Genomic DNA, 20,523 nt, shown 5'->3' on the forward strand with positions numbered 1-20,523 from the left:
TTTTGTGTGGTGTGCAGCAGTCGTTTGCATGTTTTGGACTAATTTTATCTGCCCACAACATAAGCTTCTTGTTTTTCAGCAGGACTCTTTTTTTTCTTCTTCCTTGGTTCTTCATCACGAGTGTTGATCTCTCATTAATTGAACACTGATTTTGTTTTGATTTCATTTATTTTTCTTGTTTGACAATGCGACATTTCATTTTAACAACTGTTGTTTCAGCAACCGCAGGCAGGCCTTTCCAAAGGACATAAATTCCTGGGTTGCTCAAAGGCTGGACCTCTGCCTAGAATTAGCATGGCCGGCTAGAGATGAAGGGGCGAGGCAACCGAGAGACAATACTAATGATTCCTACAAAAAAGGAGGGGATGGTTTTTTAAACCTTCTAGGGGGGGTTAAACGAGTGATTTAAACCACTGAGAAGATTAAAAACTGAGACTGGGGTGAGTACATTGTGTCCTTCTTGGCTGCACGGAGTCGGTGGTCTGTGGTGAGGCAGACCTTCTGAATACAATGCCTCACGTCAAGTTCTGGGCTGGGTTGGCCTTGAAGTGCAGACGAAAAATCATGCAAGCAAAGGGAGAGGAAACTAGGAACTACTGTCATAGCTAGACAGGCGGGGGCCCCGCTCCTCCTTACATTTACCACGGAAAGCTTACCTAACACACACATGGTTAGTCGTAAGTAAAGCTCCCTGTTTTCCGTTTTTACAGATAAATACAGACAGAAAACATTAATTTTATTGTCTGTATTTATTTTTAAATGTGAATAAAAACGGAAATTGGGGTGCTTTTTGAGTAATTCTAAATAATGTCTGCCAGGCCAATAGTTGTGTGTATTGATAATTAAGGGGTTAAAAAAGAAAGGAATTTTAGTCAAGAGACTTTAACAAGGTTGATACTGAAATTTGCATATCTTCATATAACTGCACTGATTGATCTTCTGCGGGTGTTCACAGCACTGAAACCTGCCAGACATTCAAGCATGAGTGCATATTTAGTGGTTAAATAAATGTGGAAATATACCAATTTCAGCTTAATGTTTTCACAAAACCCAAAATAAATATGGATAAATACAGATAAAATTAGCAAAAAAATAAATATAGATAAATACAGACGGAAATGGCAAACAAAAAATACCATAAAACCGGGAGCCCTAATCGTAAGCCTAAACTCAGAAAATGTGATTGAGCACTGGCCAAAGTATTTGATAATTTTTGGTCGAAACTATTTATTTGGCCTCAGTTTTTCAAAAAATATTTTTGGCTGCTTGTAGTAGTGCATTCCGGAGAAAAAAAACACCCTGCAGTGTTGGGCTTGCAATCTAGGCTTGCATAAAATATATAGTACATGGAGAAGAAAATCACCAAAATATTATTGTTGAAGTGCTTTCTGTTCTCCACATTATTTTTGGGCAGTTGTGTCTTCCTGCTTTGTAAGATCTATTGTTCTTGCTAGTCATGAAAACCTATGCAGTGAGTTTAAGTGAATCTCTTCTCCAACAGGACCTCTGTGTACCAAAGCGCTTTCATAGACTGTTGTTGTACTGAGTAGACCCTCCACCCACATTCAAATAGAGGAACACTACCTGACATTTCACAGGCCTGAAATAGGCACCTGTGCAATGTGTATTACAGCTGTAGCCATCACTTACGTGTCTGCAGCTTCTTCTGTAATACAGCAGTGCCCAGGGGTGCAAAAAAGCTGGTTCAAACTCCTGCAATGTCACTGGGGTATTTCCATAATCTGGCCCTTTAAAGTGCTGTAGCACACACATTTGGTTGTGTTACCCCTGTAACGTGCACACATTCATCCATACATCAGGATTTCACTCTTGCGTCTGCAATTCGAAACCTTGCTGCAGAACCAGCTCTGTGGGCATTGAAAATACCTTTTCAGCTCACTGGCCCAGCAACAATAAGCTGCTCCTGCTCTCATTCCAAAAATAGCGATAGCTAGGTATGTGTAGATTTTCTATATGTAACTCCACATCCATTCTTCTTTATATACACTTACCTTTCGATTTTTTTTTTACCTCTATATTTTAGCTACGATATTATCGTATAACAATATGCCCTACTCGGTGTACCAAACTACAACTATGCATACATGCTTCAACAATGGCATATGAGGAGCAACATTTTGAGATGGTTAGTATGAATTCTATAAATGGAACCAGGGAAATAGGCACTCTATGTGCATGTGGTGTCCCACTGTAAAATGACAGCTGCAATGTTTGCTGGCAGTCTTCAGACCCTACCAATGCGCACATGAAAAGTAAAAAGCTGGGCCTCGGGCGAGCTGCTGGAAGAACACTGAAAACGGAAGTTAAATAAAAGTACAAAGAAAGATGCAAGTTGATAATTAGGCTGCTTGAAAGACTACCAAGTTGGGCTAATATAAGGTGACGTAGACTACTGGAAAATAGCTTGAAGTTTCATCCCTGAGGCTTTATTATTTTTTTGCCAGGTCTGAGGTTTGGAGATCATTTCATAGTCTGATTACAAAATAAATGAATGCTTAATTATTCCACGAGCGTAATTGAACAAAGCCAGTTTTTCTTTTGCAGAAATATTTCAAGATAACAGTGTCAGAGTATTGTGATGGTCGATCGTAGCTTTAGATAATTCTCTTAGAATCTAGCATCCTCCATCAACCACTGCCTGCCATATACCAGGTTCTGGTAAGGATCCATCAATCTTGCATTCAAGTAAGAAAGCCAGATGTTTTCAGAAAATAGAAGTGCCTGGAAAGATTATTTCTCTGCTAAAACAACTGGTAATTAAGAGACCATCAGGTAGATTCATGAAGCCGAAATCGGCTCGCAAAGGGCCAGATTCTGAGAATCTGGCCCTTTGCGAGCGCTATTTTTGCATTTGGGATTCATCATCCCAAATGCAAAAATCGCAATTCTAGAAATCGCTAAATTGCGATTAATTGCATTTAATGAATCTCAATTTGAGATTCCTTAAATGCAATTCATGAACCATTAAAAAATTGCGAATTCGCAATCTGGGGCCGCTATTTACCACGAAGTCTAACTACGTGGTAAATAGCAAAAACTTTGAAAAATGCACTAAAGTGCATTTTTCAAAGTTTCATGTTGCGCACACACATGCCCTTAGGGCATGTGTGTGTGCGCAACATATGTGCACACATCAATTTCAGGGGTGCAACAGTGCACCCTTGAAATCGTAATCTCAATTTGCGAATCGCTAATTGCGAATAGCAAATTGAGATTGTCTTCCCATTCATTCCTATGGGCCTCTAGGCCCATAGGAATGAATGGGGAGATATTCCTTAATTGCGACTCGCAATTTGCAATTAAGGAATTATTAGAAATCGGTATTTTTGAAGTGATTTCTTGATGAATAGCATTTTGCTATTCCTTAATAGCGAATCAATATTTGTCGCTATTAAGGAATAGCAAAATGTGTTCTTGATGAATCTGGGGGTAAGTCTCGATTGTGACAAATTCAACACCTATTGCTGTAATTAAAATGCTTAGCGGCATCTTTTTCTCTTGTCTATGAATAGTAAATAATGCTTTTGCTATTTATTTTGCTTGGACTAGTTGTTAAACATAGGAAAATAAGCTGTGAGACCAAGAACTCAAATACAACAGGCATGTGAGTATCCTTGATTCCGTCAATGGAAATGAGGAAAGGTGAATAAAGATGAGGTCTAAGCTTATGCTGGCCCCCAGTTCCATGTGTCCAGCTGTCAGTCTGGTGTCTCCTTCCATCCATATTTCACTAAACTCTTCCTAACGGTGTTTGTCTTGTGCACGGTGTTGAGGCGCCGTCCAGGAGGACAGGAGCAGCAGTTGTTGCACAGCAAAGTGCTAGAACATAATGACTGTCAGTTTCCTCTTGGCTCATTTCTTAAAGGTCTTCTGCTCTGCTTCTGTTGCTGCATTGTGTGTAACTGGTCCTGGTTCCTTATTCCCTGGGGCGGTCAATCCAGGGATTGTCAGTGGAGTGATGTGCTCCCATGGAATTTCAGGTAGAGCACAAGCTATGGGGCATGCATGTTATGTCCAAATCCTGACATTAACAGAATGTCTTGGAGAAGCATGCCATCATTTAGTCTTTTTTTCGTTTTTATTACGGGTTACAAAAAGTCATTAAATCCATTGATAAAGCTCTGGTTCTCCAAAAATACTGAAATGTCAGTAAACATCAGACTAATAGTACTAACTGTAGAAGAATTGAAAAATCCATTTTAACTGCTTGCATGGTCATAAATTTGACCAAATCCAAATATTATTTTTCTTATTAATGTTTTTGTTTGTGTCAATTGACAACTTACTCATCGTAAATCTATGTTCGAGCCTAAACTGCGGTACATTTGCCTCCATATAGACTGGTATTTGGTTGGGGGGTTCATGTGCCTCTTTCTCGCTAAGGCCAGATTTTGACCTGAAGAACCAATTTCCATTTTGTTCATAAAGTAGCAGCCTTTGGAAATCATAAATAATCTATTGGATGCGAGTCTCTGGTAAATAGTCAGTGTTGTATACTATCAGGAACCAGCATGTAAATTCTGATATCTAGTCTGGTTTTACCTCAGAGTACACCCTGGTTACCTTTTACCGAGCAACCAGAGAAGATTAAACATCAGACACACATGCAGATCTTACTGTGGTGATACAGGCTGCCTTCCCACTCCAAGAGCAATAACCCCTTTACTCAACACTGCTGCTTTTGGCACATGGGGGATGTACACTGTGGTATTGCGTAATCCTGCAGACCTGAGTTTAGTGGGTTTTGTATGTTGAAAATGGTTTATAAGAATCTTGTGAGTGTAGGAATGTACAAGGTGGTATAGAATGTGAGGTGAGTGTGTGGAATGTTTGAAGAGGACGATCCTGGATGGGAGTTGGCTGCACTTTTGTTTCAGCACAACTTGTTTCCAGAACAAATACTAGATCTTACTCAGAAGAACTTCTTGCATGTGCCATGTGATTATTGGCTTCTGGCGTACACCTTGCCTGTGGGGTGACAAAGAAAAGGACAAGCCCCGCCCCTCTTTAGTGATTCCCGCAAGGTCTGGCAGTGGGAAAAGGCCACTGCAAATATACCATGGACATTACTAAATCTGATAGCCCCTGAAGCCCTGCCCCCACGTCATATTGGGGTACACTGCCACCAGAACGGGATTGCGTGGTCTGGTATCCGCTATTAAATAGTTTAATATGGTTCTGAAAAGAGGGAATACATATATGACCACTATTTCCCTCCTAAAAACTGTGCGACCTTCATCTGTTAGTACATGATGACATTCTTACAGTTGGGGCAATAGTGAAGGAAGCTGGCGGTGGAAACTCTCAGAGGTATGCATAGAGCAGGATGCAAAGTTTCACGGGGCCAATTGGCTGGACTCCAGCCTGTCTGGATTTCACGCTATATACACCCTTCAGACCTAACCACTTTGTTTACAAAGTGAATCGTTCACCTAGGGGCCTCTTGGCGCTCGAAATCGGAAATATGAGGGGCATTAAAGAAACTGCCAGGGATAGGGTACTAATGCACAGAAGATTAACAGAAGTTGTAATTTTTCTGCACATCGCTGATCTGCAATTAGTGACATCAGAGAAAAGAGAAGCATAAGAGAGCAAAGTGAGGCACTGCTTGATGTGATATCATTTGGCCATTCTGGACCTTTCTCCTTGTTTGCAAAAAGAAGGGTGTGTGTTGTCACATCACACTAGTGAAGGAGCACAACACACACGGATAAGGACTTCCTTTAACTCTGTATCTCAAGGCCACCTACTTTGGATGTTGTCTGTTAACGTAAACGTAATCCATTTTTTGTGACTCCCAAGATACAAACCAGACTTGTGTATCCGTCCTTGATTTGTCCTGTGGAATCTCCGCAGTAACATTTAAGGTTTAAGGAAACGCATTCCCATGCGAGAAGCGTCAAAGAGAATGTGTCTTGAAGGTAAAATCTTTTTTTTTTTTAAGGTTCCATAGAGCTCATTGGTAGCAGAGGGACGAATTTCCAGATGACAGAGACTAGCCATCTGTCCTGTGCTTTAGTTCCCTCGGGGTCTTGGAGCGGTGGCGGCATCAGTGAAGACTTTTAGAAAGGGGGCATTTGCAGACGGACCCACACTGCTCAAAACCTTTCAATGATACAACTTTTCTTTGCTTCGAAATTCTTGGCAACGAACCATTTTTATGCAGAGGCAAAGCGGGTGCGTGAGCAGCCCGCAGGCACCACACACAAGGCTGTGACAGCGCCGGGCCGGGCTGGTGAGGCGGGCGTCGGGCTGCGTCCAGGGTGCTGCCTCGCGCCGCCAGGGGAGGGCTGTGGCCTCTCGACGCTCGGCGCGCGCAGGACGCTGCACACTTTTCCCGTCAGAGCAGGCCGGGACTCGGCCAAAAAAGCGCGGCTCCTTGGCAGGGCTCAGTGGCAGGATGATGTAGTCTGTTGTGACTAGTGCATTCCTTTCAGGTTAAACCAGGGGAATGGCATTGTATTAGAATCCCGAGTCCCATGAATGTTTTATGGCCACAAGTGCGTTCTGCCCTGGGGGGCGGTGGGGAGTGTGCGTCTGTGTGTGCAGGAGGGAAGGGGAGTGGAGGGGGGAGCCAGGGGAGGGCCGCGAGTCCGAGAAGGACACTTCCCTTTTGGAAAATCCTGGAGCCGAGCCGCGGTGACAGTCACTCGCCGAGGAGGGCTGCGGCTGGCTGGCTGGCCTGCCTCTGGAAGTGCTGCGGGGACTGAGTATGAGCAGACACGGGCTGCTGCGCGCGGAGCGAGGGGAGGAGAGCCGCGCGCCCGAGCCCGGCCGTGGAGGCTGCCAGCCAGAGCTGCCCCGCGCTCCCCCGCGCGCCTCCCATGCCTGCTGTCTGCTGCCGAGGCGGGAGGGAGTGAGCTCTTAACTCCACACCACTGACCGGGCGACCGGAGGCTCATGGTACCGTATGATACCAGCTCCACTCCCTCATTCCTGCATGCTTTCTTTCCTTTATTTATTTTTTTCATTTACATTCCTTTCCTGGCGGCGGTTTGTCAGTGAGCTTAGCAGACAGCCCGCAGATAGAATAGCCAGAGAGTGGAATGCTTTCCTGTGTGTTCACCTGTAGCGCTACGTTACAGCTGGAGCAACTAAGCGCTTGATGCGTTTGGGAAACAAGGCTCGGAAGTATCTCAAGCCGCGTGGAGGTCGTCATTAGCACTGCAGATGTTCACATCTGTGTCTGCTAATGGAACTCTCATGTGCAATTGCAGGACACCGCATGTACTTGTATGTTATTGCGTTTTACTGCTTCTTTTAAGTAAGCTCTAGCAAACCGGTTGTAACCTTAATAAGTTTGTCTGTGTGGTACAAATGATGGCACTTCATGTATAATTTGCACACGTTCATGCTGGAATGGTTGTGTTGTCCCATCTGTTAAATCTTCAAGTAGACTTGGGGGTGAGTCCCAAGACTGTGTAAATCTTCGTATTATGGGATTAAAACTAGAATGTTTGTAGCTGCACTAACATTTTGGGAAAGACAAACAACTCCCCAACTTCAAATGCATGCGTCAACTTTGTTTTGTTGTTTTGTTTACGTATGCATTTAGGATTGGACAGTGAGTTGAGGCTTCTATAGAATACGAAAAAGTCTTGACTAGGTTTTTTCCAACAATCCCAATTGCCACCCTTCTGCCCCTCCCATGTGAACTCCCATTTTCCTCCAGTTTTTAAAGTTAAGATTGCAGAAAATCTGGTCATAGGGCTGATTTCACATAGCCTTAATTCCTCCCGGGACAGCAGATATACTCTGGCACTCGTTCCAAGGGCCTGGATATGTTATTTGTATTCTAAGATTCTTCTTTTTGCACCTAGGTAACCTCCGATGCATCTTTGGATGGGCCCAAGTTGCTTTGTTAGATGTACTGAATAGATTAGAGATAGCTAGTGCAGTGTTTGGCCTATGTGCTTGCATCTCAGACTAGTTCAGAATCAAACTATCTTGACTACTATTTTTTTAATGTATTGTGCACATAAGCGCTTCTGGCGAGGCATTGAAAATTGTTATGTTTTCTTCGAGGATGTGCTTTTTTTGTATTGCTCTGTTATTTTGACCAGGTTTTCCATTTTGCACCCGGCAGCGGAATGCCCATAATGGGGATGAAATAGATTTTCTACCAGTGAAAAAAATCACTTTGGCTATCTCCTCTGTTCTAGTAGCATCCCAATCTTAAAAGACAAATATAGGGATATTTGTTGTGCATTGCGCCTCAGCGTCTCTGAAAAATTTACAGATGGCGGCGAGACACAATTCTAATTTTTATTCTTTTTTTTTGTTTTGCTTTCTGTGTTTCCTTCAGGAGCTTCCTCCACTTCACATGCCTCCCGTCCTAATTGGGCCTTCCCACCCCAGCCCCGTACTGCGCCATGATCGCTCTCTCCCTGCCTTGCTGGGCCAGCAGCCGGTTCTTGCTGCACAGCTCTCGCAGACGACTTCCACCGACCCGCCCTGCGCTGTCAGCCCATCAGAAACGGTAACTGCGGAGGGGTGCCCAAGGCTCAGCACGGTAGGACTTTCATGCGTAGCACCCCTTACCTTTTATTGACCCTACTGTCACCTGCCACATTCCTGTTGCACACACCTTCTGTGACCCACAAGGTTTGACAGGGACTCTTATGCAGTCTTCTCTCTACCTGCCTTATCAGACGACGCAGCATTATTTGCAATGATGTGTGCTCATTTCAAGCCCCCCTTTCCAAAGAGCTGGGTGAGCAGTCAGGTAACTCCTCCAATCTGGGTTGGGTGCGTGGTGAAGCATATAAAAGTGGTCTGCCTCAGAGTGGTAAAGAGCCCTACTTTTTAGCATGGCCATTGCGGAGTCCATCTACCTGGGCTGAGATTGTAAAGATGGAATGGAGAGGCCTAGCGTAATTGTCATTGGTTCAGACTGATTCAACCATGTCTTTGTAATTGAGGTGCCTGAAGTGGCACAGGAGGGCCTAGACTTGAATCCTGACAACTGTTCATATGGACTCGAGCTGCACTCCACTAAAGAGGACCAATGAAACCAAAATATTCCAGTAAGTAGGGGGTGGTTCTAGTCGTTTTGGGGCCCAAGGCAGAAAAAGAATGTGCAAGGCCCCTCTAATTTGAATACAGTGACACACATTCAAGACTGCTTGCTTCTCAATACATGACCCTGCCCCAGAAGCTGCTTCTCGCAGACCCCTCCTAGGCTGTAAACACCTCTTAAACAGCTCATAAAGTGTTGAAGGTGTGAGAGTTGTTTATAATATGGGTTCATCATGGGTAAACACTGATGAGGCACTAAACTGCGGGACAGCAGGGCAGGGGGCTTACTTGCAGGTCAGACCTGTAGAGTATGTTTTTTTACAACTGGGACTATAGTAGGCCTGGGTGCAACATGTAGAGTTCCCAAAAACTCTGCTGCACTATGTGGAGTTCCGCAAGCGGCAGAGTGAGTTAGGTCGTACTGTTGGCTCTGATTTTTAGTGACAGGTGTTTGTACCTTGCTAGAAAATCAGCACGAACGGCAACATGCGCAGCGCAAGTGGGCGCTGCTTCTTTCTGCTGCTCGAGTAGATATTCTACTCAAGCAGCAGCATCCTCAACATGAAAGGATGGTTTATTAACACAAGTTGTTGAGGCCATTTGCAACCGCCCATGTTGAGAAATCTCGCTGGGAGGTGTTCAGGAGTAAGATTTTCCTTGCTTGGGCTCACTAACCTAACATTGGCGAGCACGAGCGAGGAAAACACTCTGCTCCGCTTTTTTGGAACCCCACGCGCTACGCAGAGCGCAGAGTGGGAAAAACCCCGCAAACTCAATGAGCGGAGCTGAATATCAAGCTCAGGCCTAGATTATTGCACTGGAGCCACCTCCCCTTGACCTCGCCACGCTACACTATGGCTGTGAGGCCCGGGGAGGGGGCCTTATTCCTAATTGCAACAAAACGCCTTTCTCTCAGTTTGATCGGCAATGGGTACAAGAAGACAATGTACCTGGCTGTGTTGCAGTAGTGTAGGGACTCATGTTGTTAGTCTGAGTGCGGGGCTCTAGGCAACTGCCCACACGGTCCATGCTTCGCGCCAGACCTACTGGTTAGATTATGTTCTCGTTTGAAGGGGATGTGGCCTAACAGTTCATACAGTACAGGGCAGTTCCTTCTGGCAAGGTAAATTGCATGTGCGTGGCCCCTTTCATTTAATTATACAGACGAGCTAAAAATGACGAAATTGAAAGTTCTCAATTATTTACCAATGGTTCAAGTCAACTCAAGCATTTTCAATCCACCAGGTTTGTACTGTCTAACGGTTTTGTGTGCATTGAAAATATCGACCTACAAATACATCATAGCCACATTATTCACTCGTAAATTACATGACAAGGTAAGTGTAGTTTTTCTACTAATAATTTTGCCATGACGATATTTTGGGGTCGATATTGTGAACCTGATATTTCTGTAGGTCACTTTTTGAAGTGCGATATTGTGAAATACCCAGCATTTGTTTGTACTGAAGAAGCAGTCTGACCTCAAATGCTGAGTGCAAATAGACTTTTAAAATGTTTTAGACTTAAATTCACAGGGTGACTTTCAAAAGTAGTTTCTTTGGATGTGGGATGTGAAAGGCCTTATTTCATCTGCAAACTTTGGGTTGGTGTGCTTTGGCATAGCTTTCCGACTTCATTTGTACATAGTTGGTAAGTGTACATTTGCAAGACTTCTTTCCTTAAGGTTTCGAAATAAATCCAATGTCTCTTCTCAGTGTGACATGGCGGCAGACACTTAGACTTTGCAGTAATAAAAACTGAAACTGTAGCACGCTAAGGCCACTGATAACCTGTTTTTAAGTGTGCAGACCTGCAGAACATTATAGTACAGGTCAACTAGAGAAGTGTAAGGAGGTCTATGTAATATTTATGTAGAATTGAACATACCGTTTTCCAATGTATTACCTCACTGAATGCACTTTCCTTAGAGAAAGATAGCCACCCAGGTAATATGGAAATAAACAGGGAATGAGTAATAATGTAGTTGTTAAATTTTAGTGACGGAGGTGCTGTACAGCACTGTCTACACTGTAGGACTTTGTGTGTTTAATTCTTTGCAGTAATCGAGGTAGTGTAAGGTCAGATTGCCTCGTGTCCACTATGAGGCAGAATTTAACATTTGTTTCCACTGAGAGCCATTCAAAGAAATGTGCGTGATCAGTGTACATTACGAAAGCCTTACCTTCACTATTTAGATCTCTTTTTCAATATGAAAAGCCTATTATACTGTTCTCTTGAAGTAGTAAAAGATGGGCACAAAGACTGCCACATCACGGAGTGCTTAACTAATAGTTGTACAACCAGAACATTGCCTTCTTTACCGAACTGTAGCCTCCTATCCTCAGAGCCATTTGGATATTGCCTTCCCTTCATCTGTCTTGGTCTCCCAGTCTAGGAGTAAAATCTTCAGGTAGAAAACCAAGGATAAGAAGTTCCAATGTCTCACTGCAGTCCAGTAGTAGTAAGGCTTTCCATTTACTATCATGGTTGGACACAACGCACAACTCACCAGCGATGACAAGTGGTGGCAGCGGCATGCTGTGGTTTGTAGTTGCCAAGTCAAGTTCTCATGGGTAGGTCTGGTTTGCCATGTTTTGGAGATGGAGGAAACACACCCAGCATCTCAAATCTTGGGTCCTTGGTTCTTGATTTTCTTTTTCCCTGAGGGTTGGACTAGGTTATAGCAAATAGTTTCTTGGTTCTGTCCTCTTATGTTTACCACCATGGCAGTGACCATCGTATAACAAGGCTAAGAAGAAAAAAAAGAAGAGACCAAAGGTAAGTATAGATTAAAAAAAAACCTGTAGATTCAAGGGTCGAATTCTCGAAAACAGAAAGCATACCTGTTAAGTCCTTCTGGCGAATATGCATCCAGGGGTCTATCCGTGTCCAGAGGGGTCCACAGAATGGCAACAAAAACCCGGGAATAAATAAGGAGCTGAATAGAGAACACCTGTAGGGGTTTCTGACTCATGAGCGTATAAAGCTCTTCCTTCCTATTATACCTGGAACAGGTCCGATGCCATATTGGGTGTATAGAAGATGTAAATACTAGCAGAATAATGCTCACTTAAAATACGAGCCTAGTGGGTAGCGGATGAGGGTGACATAATACTATAAAGACTTATAGACAGTCTCTCAGAAGGAACACATGTGCGTTGGCATTAGCGAGACCTAAAAAGGAGCCGCCTGAGTAGTTCTTTTATTTAATAAGTAATTTAAGTAGGTGTTGCTTGCTACCCTTTAAAAATAGAGCTGTACACGCCTGCGGCTTTTAAATGCAGATCTCCGGGTGGTAAGTGTAGGGGGAAGCCAGGGAGATTAAGTACAGTGCTGTGGCGAGGAGAAGAGGGGAAGGAAAACAAATATGCTGAAAAGCAGTCCTCTTATTTAATTAGTAGCTCACTTGTAGCATGTAGCTGCTGAACTTTACACAGATAGCTCGATATGGCTGCAGCCATCTCACGACGCCCCGGGCGGGAATTGTTGGAGGAAAGTACGAGAAGATTAAGTGAAGTTGAAGCAACCCCCCTGAAAGGACCATGCTTTCAAATGCTGCGCTGATCGTTTGGAAAAGGAAAACAATGCAGTCTGAGATGATAGTAAAAAAGGAGCCGCCTGAGTAGTGCTCTTATTTAATAAATAATTTAATTAGGTCTTGCTTGCTACCCTTTCAAAATAGAGCTGTAAACGCCTGCAGCTTTTAAATGCATATCTCCGGGTGGTAAGTGTAGGGGAAGCCAGGGAGAATAAGTAAAGTGCAAGCTGTGGCGATGAGAGGGCGAAAACGAACTGTGGTGTGCATCGCTGATCCTTATCAAAGGAAAACAAAAATGATCTGCTGAATAGGTGCACAGGTGCCATTTTAAAGTTAATGCACGGCATGGTGGGCTATACACCCCAAAAAAACGATCTGCTGAGTAGGCGCATGCGTCATGGAAGCCACTTTTCGCTGTAGGGTTCATAGGGAGGTGAGCAGTGAAATCCGACTACTGTGGCTGCAGCATGTCCCCGTCTAGACTGGTTGGGACAGTTCTCGAGTACCAGATCACACAGATAAAGCAATTCCTGTAGGTCTTGATAAAGTTGTGGCTGCACAAGGAGAGTCGCGGGTCTGGTACCAGGTGCTGGAGGCGGAGAGTGAAACATAAGCACATAACTGCACTAAAAAGGTAAATCAACAATAGCTGAGAAAAGCGGGGGCGAGTGAGAGTAGTGTGCACCGTGCATGGAGCACGAATTACAAAGGGCACGCGCATCGCGCTCCAAGTAAAAAAAAAACAAGCTCTTGGCATTGCTGTGGGGGGCGGGGGAGAGCATTCCTTTAAAGTGTGAAGCAGGGGGCGGGGGAGCGGATCCCTTTGAAGCACGGCCTCGCGGCCGTGAAAGTGAAACAGCCTGAGGCCGAGCGCACTCTGGGGGAAGCTTCAGATGCCTGTGGGAGGGAGGCTGATGGCTTTGATGTGGACGCGCTTTCCGCACGAGTGCACCACACGAGCTGTCCGAAATCCACGATGGTTTCAGAGCCTGGTTTGCCCACTACACTCTCGTCTATTATCCCTTGCAGGATTAATAGGCGAGACCTAAAAAAGGCAAAGGCACAGTCATTGACAACAGACAAAATGAAGAGAATAAATAAAATTGGGAGAGGGTGTGGAATTACGGCCAGAGCTGCCGTATTTGTTACTGAGGAACCAAGTTCGAGTCCTGGCATCACTAAACATCCTGTGATTCTGGGCGAATCACTTACTCTCCTGTGCCTAAAATTAAAAAATGTATGACGTTGTATAATTTAACTGGTGCTCATATAGAGCGCTCCAATACCTTTGGGTTGAGTTTGCACTATATATAAAAAATAAGTAAAAAACAAAAAAGCAGTTTTATTGGTCCCAGCAAAGCAATGGGTTGGCCACAGTGATATATCTGTAAAAGTTGTATTTATATGCTCGAGAATATTTTCAACAAGTTACAGTATCTGATCTGGTCACCATCTCCTGGTTAGTAATGCTGCAGGTTTACAATTGAGGTAGCTAAAGTTTTGATCTTCATCTGCTGTGCTGTCTAGACTCGAGGCCTGTATCAGTAGCAGCTTGCCTGGAGTCCTTGTGGTCACTTGCTTTCACAGTGTCATGCAAAAACAACCACTCCCTCCAGCCACTCCCTCTTTGCTGTTCTTAAAAAAACACTGAATCATCAAATGGAGTTTCCTCCTTTTGTACATTTTTGGAGAGAATGGGGCTGCTATTACTGCATATTTCTTCATCTTTGCCATGTTAAATCCTGACAGGGAGTACTAGGTCCTCGATAGCGTATTGAAAAGTATTTTCAGCGGGGACAGGATTGCTGCAGAGGACAGCATCTGCCCCAAACCGGTAGTTGGGATTCTTGGCACTGAGATGGTAAGCAGCAGATAGACTTGTTGTCAGAACATGTGAGCGACTGGAAATTCTTGGGACCTAATCCCAGCTGTGCGATGGGGGCCAGTGGTGTGCCAGCCCTGAAAGGAACTTCTCTTACTGGGCTTTTGCGCATGTGCTGCTTTGTTACCCGTGTGTTCGCCTCTAAGGGGAAAGTGTGAGTGCATTGGATCTTCTTGGGCAATTTAGTCTTTTATATGTCTTCTTTGAAGGATATGCGTATATTTTAATTCTGCCTTTGATAATTCCCCCTTGTACTTATGTACATTGACAATAAGGAGACAGAGGAATGCAAGCCTTAGTCTTGTGTAAAAATGATTTACCAGTCAAACAAGTGTGTGCCAATGCAGAAGGCAGTTTTGTAGTGTCTTTACCATCAAGAAGGGCAAAGGTATTTATTGAATAACGGCACTATGAACAAGCAAGATGGAAGATGGAAGCCAGCTGCATGGTACCAAAAGCCCATAAACATACACGCAGACATAGTGGTATCACACTGTTGTTGCTTCATAACTGGAAACAGCCTTTATAAGGCAGTCCTTACCATGCAATGCCTCTACCACTCATCGTTTACCAGGCTTTGCCTTTACCACGCATCCCTTTACCACATATACACCTTTACCACACATACCTATACAATGCAAGCTATATTGTGTATTTAAGGTATGTGTGTGTATATATATATATATATATATATATATATATATCTATAGATATAAATATATATATATATATATATATATATATATCCTCAAACACAAGTATAAATTAGGGTTGATGATTGGGTAAGGTTATAGGGTGGTAAGGGTGTTTTTTAAGTGTTTTGGGGTGGGTAGGAGTAAAGGGAGGTCAGGGTATTTTTAGGGTTTAGGGGGTAGAAGTATAGGTTGGTAAGGGTGTTTTTATGGTTTAGCAATAGATAGGGGTATAGGGTGGTAAGAGTTTTTTAGGGTTTGGGTGGGTAGAGGTATAGTGTGGTAAAGGCATTTTGAGGTTTAGGGATGGGAAACTAGGCCAAACCCACCTACTATTGCCTTCAAAAGAGAAGTAAAATGCTTCTGATGAACAGATTCCTTCAGGAGCGTCCCTGAAGTCACTCAGATTTTCTATTTACATGTTGATCTACCCCTGGCCCTGCAATCTACAAGGACAATTGGAAAATGTTATTTATATCAGTTTTTATTGCTTCCTACTTATGCCTTTTTGCTTTTTTTTCATGTACGTATGATCTGATCACTATAGGTACAGCGCTCTGATACCCTAACAGGTCACTTTTGCTCTATTTTCGACTCTGTAAATAAATAAATGGGATTATGGGGTGGTTAGGGGTATAGGATGGTAAGGGAATTTTTTGAGGTTGGGATGGGTAGGGTTATAGTGTTGTAAGGGTGTTTTAAGGGCTTAGGGTGGGTAGGTGTATTGGGTGGTACGCGTGTTTTTTGGGTTATGGGGTGAGTAGAGGTATAGGCTGGTAAGTGAGTTTTAGTGTTTATGAGAGGGTAGGGAATTTGGGAGGATAAGGGTATTTTTTTAGGGTTTAGGGATAGGTAGCGATATAGGGATGGTAAGAGATTTTTGGGGTTTAGGGGTGGGTAGGGGTACAGGATGGAAAGTGTATTTTTATGGTTTTGGGGTGGGTAAAGGTATTGGGTGGTAAATGTGTTTTTAGCATTTGGGGTGCACAATGGTATTGGGTGGTAAGGGCAGGTTTAGGGGTGGGTAGAGGTATAGAGTGGTAAGGGAGTTTTAGGGTTTATGTGTGGTGAGGTCCATAGGGTGGTAAGGTTACTTTTTACGGTTCAGGAGTGGGTAGAGGTAGGGGTAAGTAAGGTTAAAAAAAGAGGGAATAAAATCACTTTAAAAAGCGGGGGTTGAGGGGCCTACCACCATGAAGAAAAGATTCTAATTTAAAATAGTTTTATCAAAATAGGGGTTTACAATTACTAACTATATATATGCATAGTAAATGATGCATGGTAAAGGCATGCATTATATTATCATGCATCCCTTCAGAACTATCCTGCCTTTCGGCTGCTGACTGAAATAGGGAGATTGGGGATTGTTTGGGAAAGCAGGTTTACAGTGGTGCAAGGCTTGTAACAATAGGAATGATGAATATTTATTTTGTGGCTGTTATATGTGCATATGCAAATGCAACTACAATCTCAACGCAGAGTTCAAGAAGGAAATCTATGTTTAAAGCTTAGGTCTGAATCTCTGGTTCCTGGTCCATTTTATTTCTTAGCAAAAAAAAAAATATGTCTCACAGGAACATAACATTAATCTGATTAGAGCCCTGTTTACGATGCTTTGCTTTTTGAGCAGTCAAACCGAGCAAGGTTTATGGAAGCCATAAACCTAAGCAGCATTTGACTCTCAAGCAGACGTGATTTATGGACAGCGCGAGCCCGAGACAGCCACCAGAGGCGTTAGATCCTCGCCACTCCACATGGGATGAGCATTTCCGGTGGCACACAACCCAACCAATTCATTTATGTCTGGAAATGACTACTGATTTTAGGGGTTTCTATTTTAATTCTGTTTTGGGTAGGCTGTATTGTTGTTTTAAGGTCGACTGCAGAGAACGAACGTCTCATTGAGGTGCCTGGCCCACACAGCACCCCTTTCCAACCTGAAAACAAGGCTTTTCAGCAATGCCCTAACAAGTTGTGCAAAGGATATTATGAACTTCCCTGGAAACTGATGAGAGTAGTTGTTCTCTGCAGCGACAACAGCTGTACTCCACTCCTTGGTCAATGACACGCAATTCCCTCAGCTAAGTAAGGAATATTCCCAAACACGGCCTGGACAAGGCTGACACACTTTACTTTCACTCTCAGGAGAGCCAGGGGTGGCCTTGGGCTCTTGTTTGCCATTTGTCTGAAGGTGTTTCGGAGACGAATCCGAGCAGTTCAAGCTATGCCGAATGTATACATCTCTCCAAGCATTATTTTCTATCAGGATGAAATAAGAAATAATTTGGTTGAAATTTACTGTTGTGTATATGCAAGAAGCTACTCACTCTTGCAGACCTGCCACCGCAAGGAAATAACGGTATCAGAGGGTTCTCACGCGTGGAGTGTTATAGAACAGCATGCACCGGCCAACAAAAAATAGGGGGGCAAATCAAACTGAAGGAATGTGTCTGAATTAAAAACAACACAACCACATTATAACTTCTTCCAAATTACTCCTCTGGCTTCAGTGGAGGAAAGGAGCGATTTCGCCCTTTGTTCATGGCACTTAGGGCCTATTGTAGGAAAGCGTAGATCACCTAAAGATAACTCTTCCATCTTACCTCTCAATAAACAACTCTCTACGTAACATCAGCCACAAAATCTTACGAGCACTGGTTAAATACAGTGGGCACAGATAAAAGGAAGCGCATCAGGTTCAGGGCCATGTTTTGTGGCTCTCCACTGGCCCAGCGCGGAGAGTTCAGCCGAATCTGGAAAGATCTAAACTCAGGCAAGACTTTCATTACTAGCACGCCATTGTGGATTCTCCTTTTCATCCTGTAATCCAGCGGTGCCATTAAATATATATTCTACAGCAATCTACAGCATAGTGTAGGCTGGAGACGAACATTGCAGCTGGTCTCTTTACGCCCTTCGTGAGGATCTGCAATGGGCTGTGACGCAGAAACTTACTGGCACTCTGCATCACTGTCACTGGGCATTCCTGTATGCAACGTTTAAGTTAACATTTCACTTAGGGCCAGATGTAGGTGGCTAAATACCGGTCGGTAACGCCGAAATTCGGTAAATGTCAACGTTACCGACCGGTATTTAGTCATTCCTAATGTAGGTAAGGATTCGGTAAATAAGGAATCGGTAAAGATAATGGGCCATATGTAGGTGGCAAAATACCGGTCGGTAACGGCCGATTTCGGCCGTTACCGACCGGTATTTGTAATTCCAGATGTAGGGGGCCTGAAAATTACCGATTCTGTATATTTACCGAATCTGTAATTTTACCGAATCGGTAAATGTACAGAATCGGTAATTTGGAATGTAGGTGGCACTGGAAACAGTGCCACAGGCCCTTAGAAATTCGTTATTTACCATGAAATACAATGGCATGGTAAATAACGAATTTCTGTGTACATGCACATCTGTGCATGTACACCTGTGCCATGTGACACAAATACATGCCCTTAGGGCATGTATGTGTGCCACATGACACACAAGCCAGAATTAGGGGTGCACCAGGGTGTCAAAGTGACACCCTGTCCCCCTTGACAAATCGGTAAAATTACCGAATCGGTATTTACCGATTCGGTAATTGCCATTGATTCCTATAGGCCTCAAGGCCCATAGGAAACAATGGCAATTACTGAATCGGTAAATACCAATTTGGTAATTACCGAATAGTACCGATTCGGTGATATTTAGAGAATTATTACCTACATGGCATTTACCGAATTGTAAATACCGAATCGGTAAAATTTGGTATTTACGATTCGGTAAATGCCATTTACCTACATATGGCCCTGAATCGGTAAATACCGATTCCTTATTGCTCTTGCATTTAAGGAATCGGTAATACAGATTCCTTAAATGCAATGTAGGAAGCACATTTTTTGTTTTTTGTTAACCCCTTCGCTGCGGCGGCTATTCCGCCACAGCGCTAAGGGGGCGGGTCGGCCGCGCGGCGGCCGCATGCTGGTGACGGAACCGCTCCGTCACCAGCCCGGTTGAGCTGTGCTGATGACGGAGCGGTTCCGTCATGGCCCGCCCCGCTCAATAGAACGTTCAGCGCAGGCGCGAAATTCGCGCCGCGCATGAGCAGCGAGCGGGCCATGACGGAACCGCTCCGTCATCAGCACAGCGCACTCGCAGCTGATGATGGAGCGGTTCCGTCATCAGCGTGCAAGGGGTTAAGTGCCATGTGGCACACATTCATGCCCTTAGGGCATGTATGTGCGCCACATGTGCACACATGCACATTTCAGGAGTGCAAAAGGGCCTGGCACCCTTGAAAGTGCTCCCTCTATTAGCAATTCGGTAATACCGAATTGCTAATAGGGAATGTCTTCACATTCATTCCTATGGGCCTCCAAGCCCATAGAAATTAATGGGTAGGTATTGCTTATTACCGAATCTCAATTACCGATTTGGTAATAAGGAATATTAAGGATTCAGTATTTTTAACAGAATCTTTACCTACATAGGAAATACCGATTTCTTAATAGCAAATCGGTAAAATTTGCTATTAAGAAATCGGTATATCAGATTTACCTATATCTGGCCCATAGTGCTTTAATGAATTCGATTTAACACTAGGTGTACCAATAATTGGCAAGTCTTCTTGTGCCCATGTACCTTACTGCAGTAAAGTGTGCATGCCAGGAGTGTGGTTGGTTGGTTATCTGTTAAGATGTATTACACAGAAATAAGAGGGGTGTTCCGACTCAGCGTTTGTTCAACTATTCTATGATTACCTGCAAGAATCCAGACCTTATTTAACAGGCAGTAATCTTTAGTTTTTATTCTCTGAATTGCTTATGTTTTTGTTCTGACCCTAAATACATTAATGCAAGAGGCGTCACTTTTGTTGTATATATTAACCCCTCCCATGCTGGTGACGGAACCGTTCCGTCACGAGCCTCGGTTGCGCTGTGCTGATGATGGAGCAGTTCCGTCACAGCCCGCCCCCTCAACAGAACGTCCAGCGCCCGCGCGGAATCCGCGCCGCACAGGTGCGCCGAGCGGGCAGTAACAGAACCGCTCCGTCATCAGCACAGCGCGTCCGTGGCTGGTGACGGAGCGGTTCCGTCACCAGCATGGGAGGGGTAAATATATACAACAAAAGTGACGCCTCTTGCATTAATGTATTTAGGGTCAGAACAACAACATAAGCAATTCAGAGAATAAAAACTAAAGATTACTTATATGCTCCTGCCGCTGCCTCAGTGCTCGTCTCCTGTCCTGCAGTCCATGCGGGTGCACTGCACAGGCTCCCAGACTCCCCTAGGCCAAACCAGACACTCGTATTACCAGCGTGAGAGAAGCATTGGGATTGGTGTGAAGCCGTTTTTGCACTCACAAGAGACTGTGTGCCTGTG

At 44.0% G+C, this 20,523-nt stretch overlaps 1 protein-coding gene across 7 annotated transcripts in view; it reads left to right on the plus strand.

Moving 5' to 3' along the window:
- BNC2 (basonuclin zinc finger protein 2) overlaps window positions 1–20,523 on the plus strand; it is a 1,178,402-nt gene that overhangs the window by 826,874 nt on the left and 331,005 nt on the right. For 4 of the 7 annotated variants that reach the window (XM_086961473.1, XM_086961472.1, XM_086961470.1 and 1 more), the window contains one exon: window positions 8,327–8,533. The exons of 2 other annotated variants lie outside the window; for them this stretch is intronic. In XM_086961473.1, the coding sequence (XP_086817599.1) occupies window positions 8,327–8,533 (207 nt within the window). Of the gene's footprint in view, window positions 1–6,700; window positions 6,925–8,326; window positions 8,534–20,523 lie in introns of those variants that run through there. One more of the 7 variants, XM_086961476.1, reaches the window with a different exon arrangement.

Source organism: Lissotriton vulgaris, chromosome 3_1 (assembly GCF_964263255.1).
Source record: "Lissotriton vulgaris chromosome 3_1, aLisVul1.2, whole genome shotgun sequence".
Classification (NCBI taxonomy): Eukaryota; Metazoa; Chordata; class Amphibia; order Caudata; family Salamandridae; genus Lissotriton; species Lissotriton vulgaris.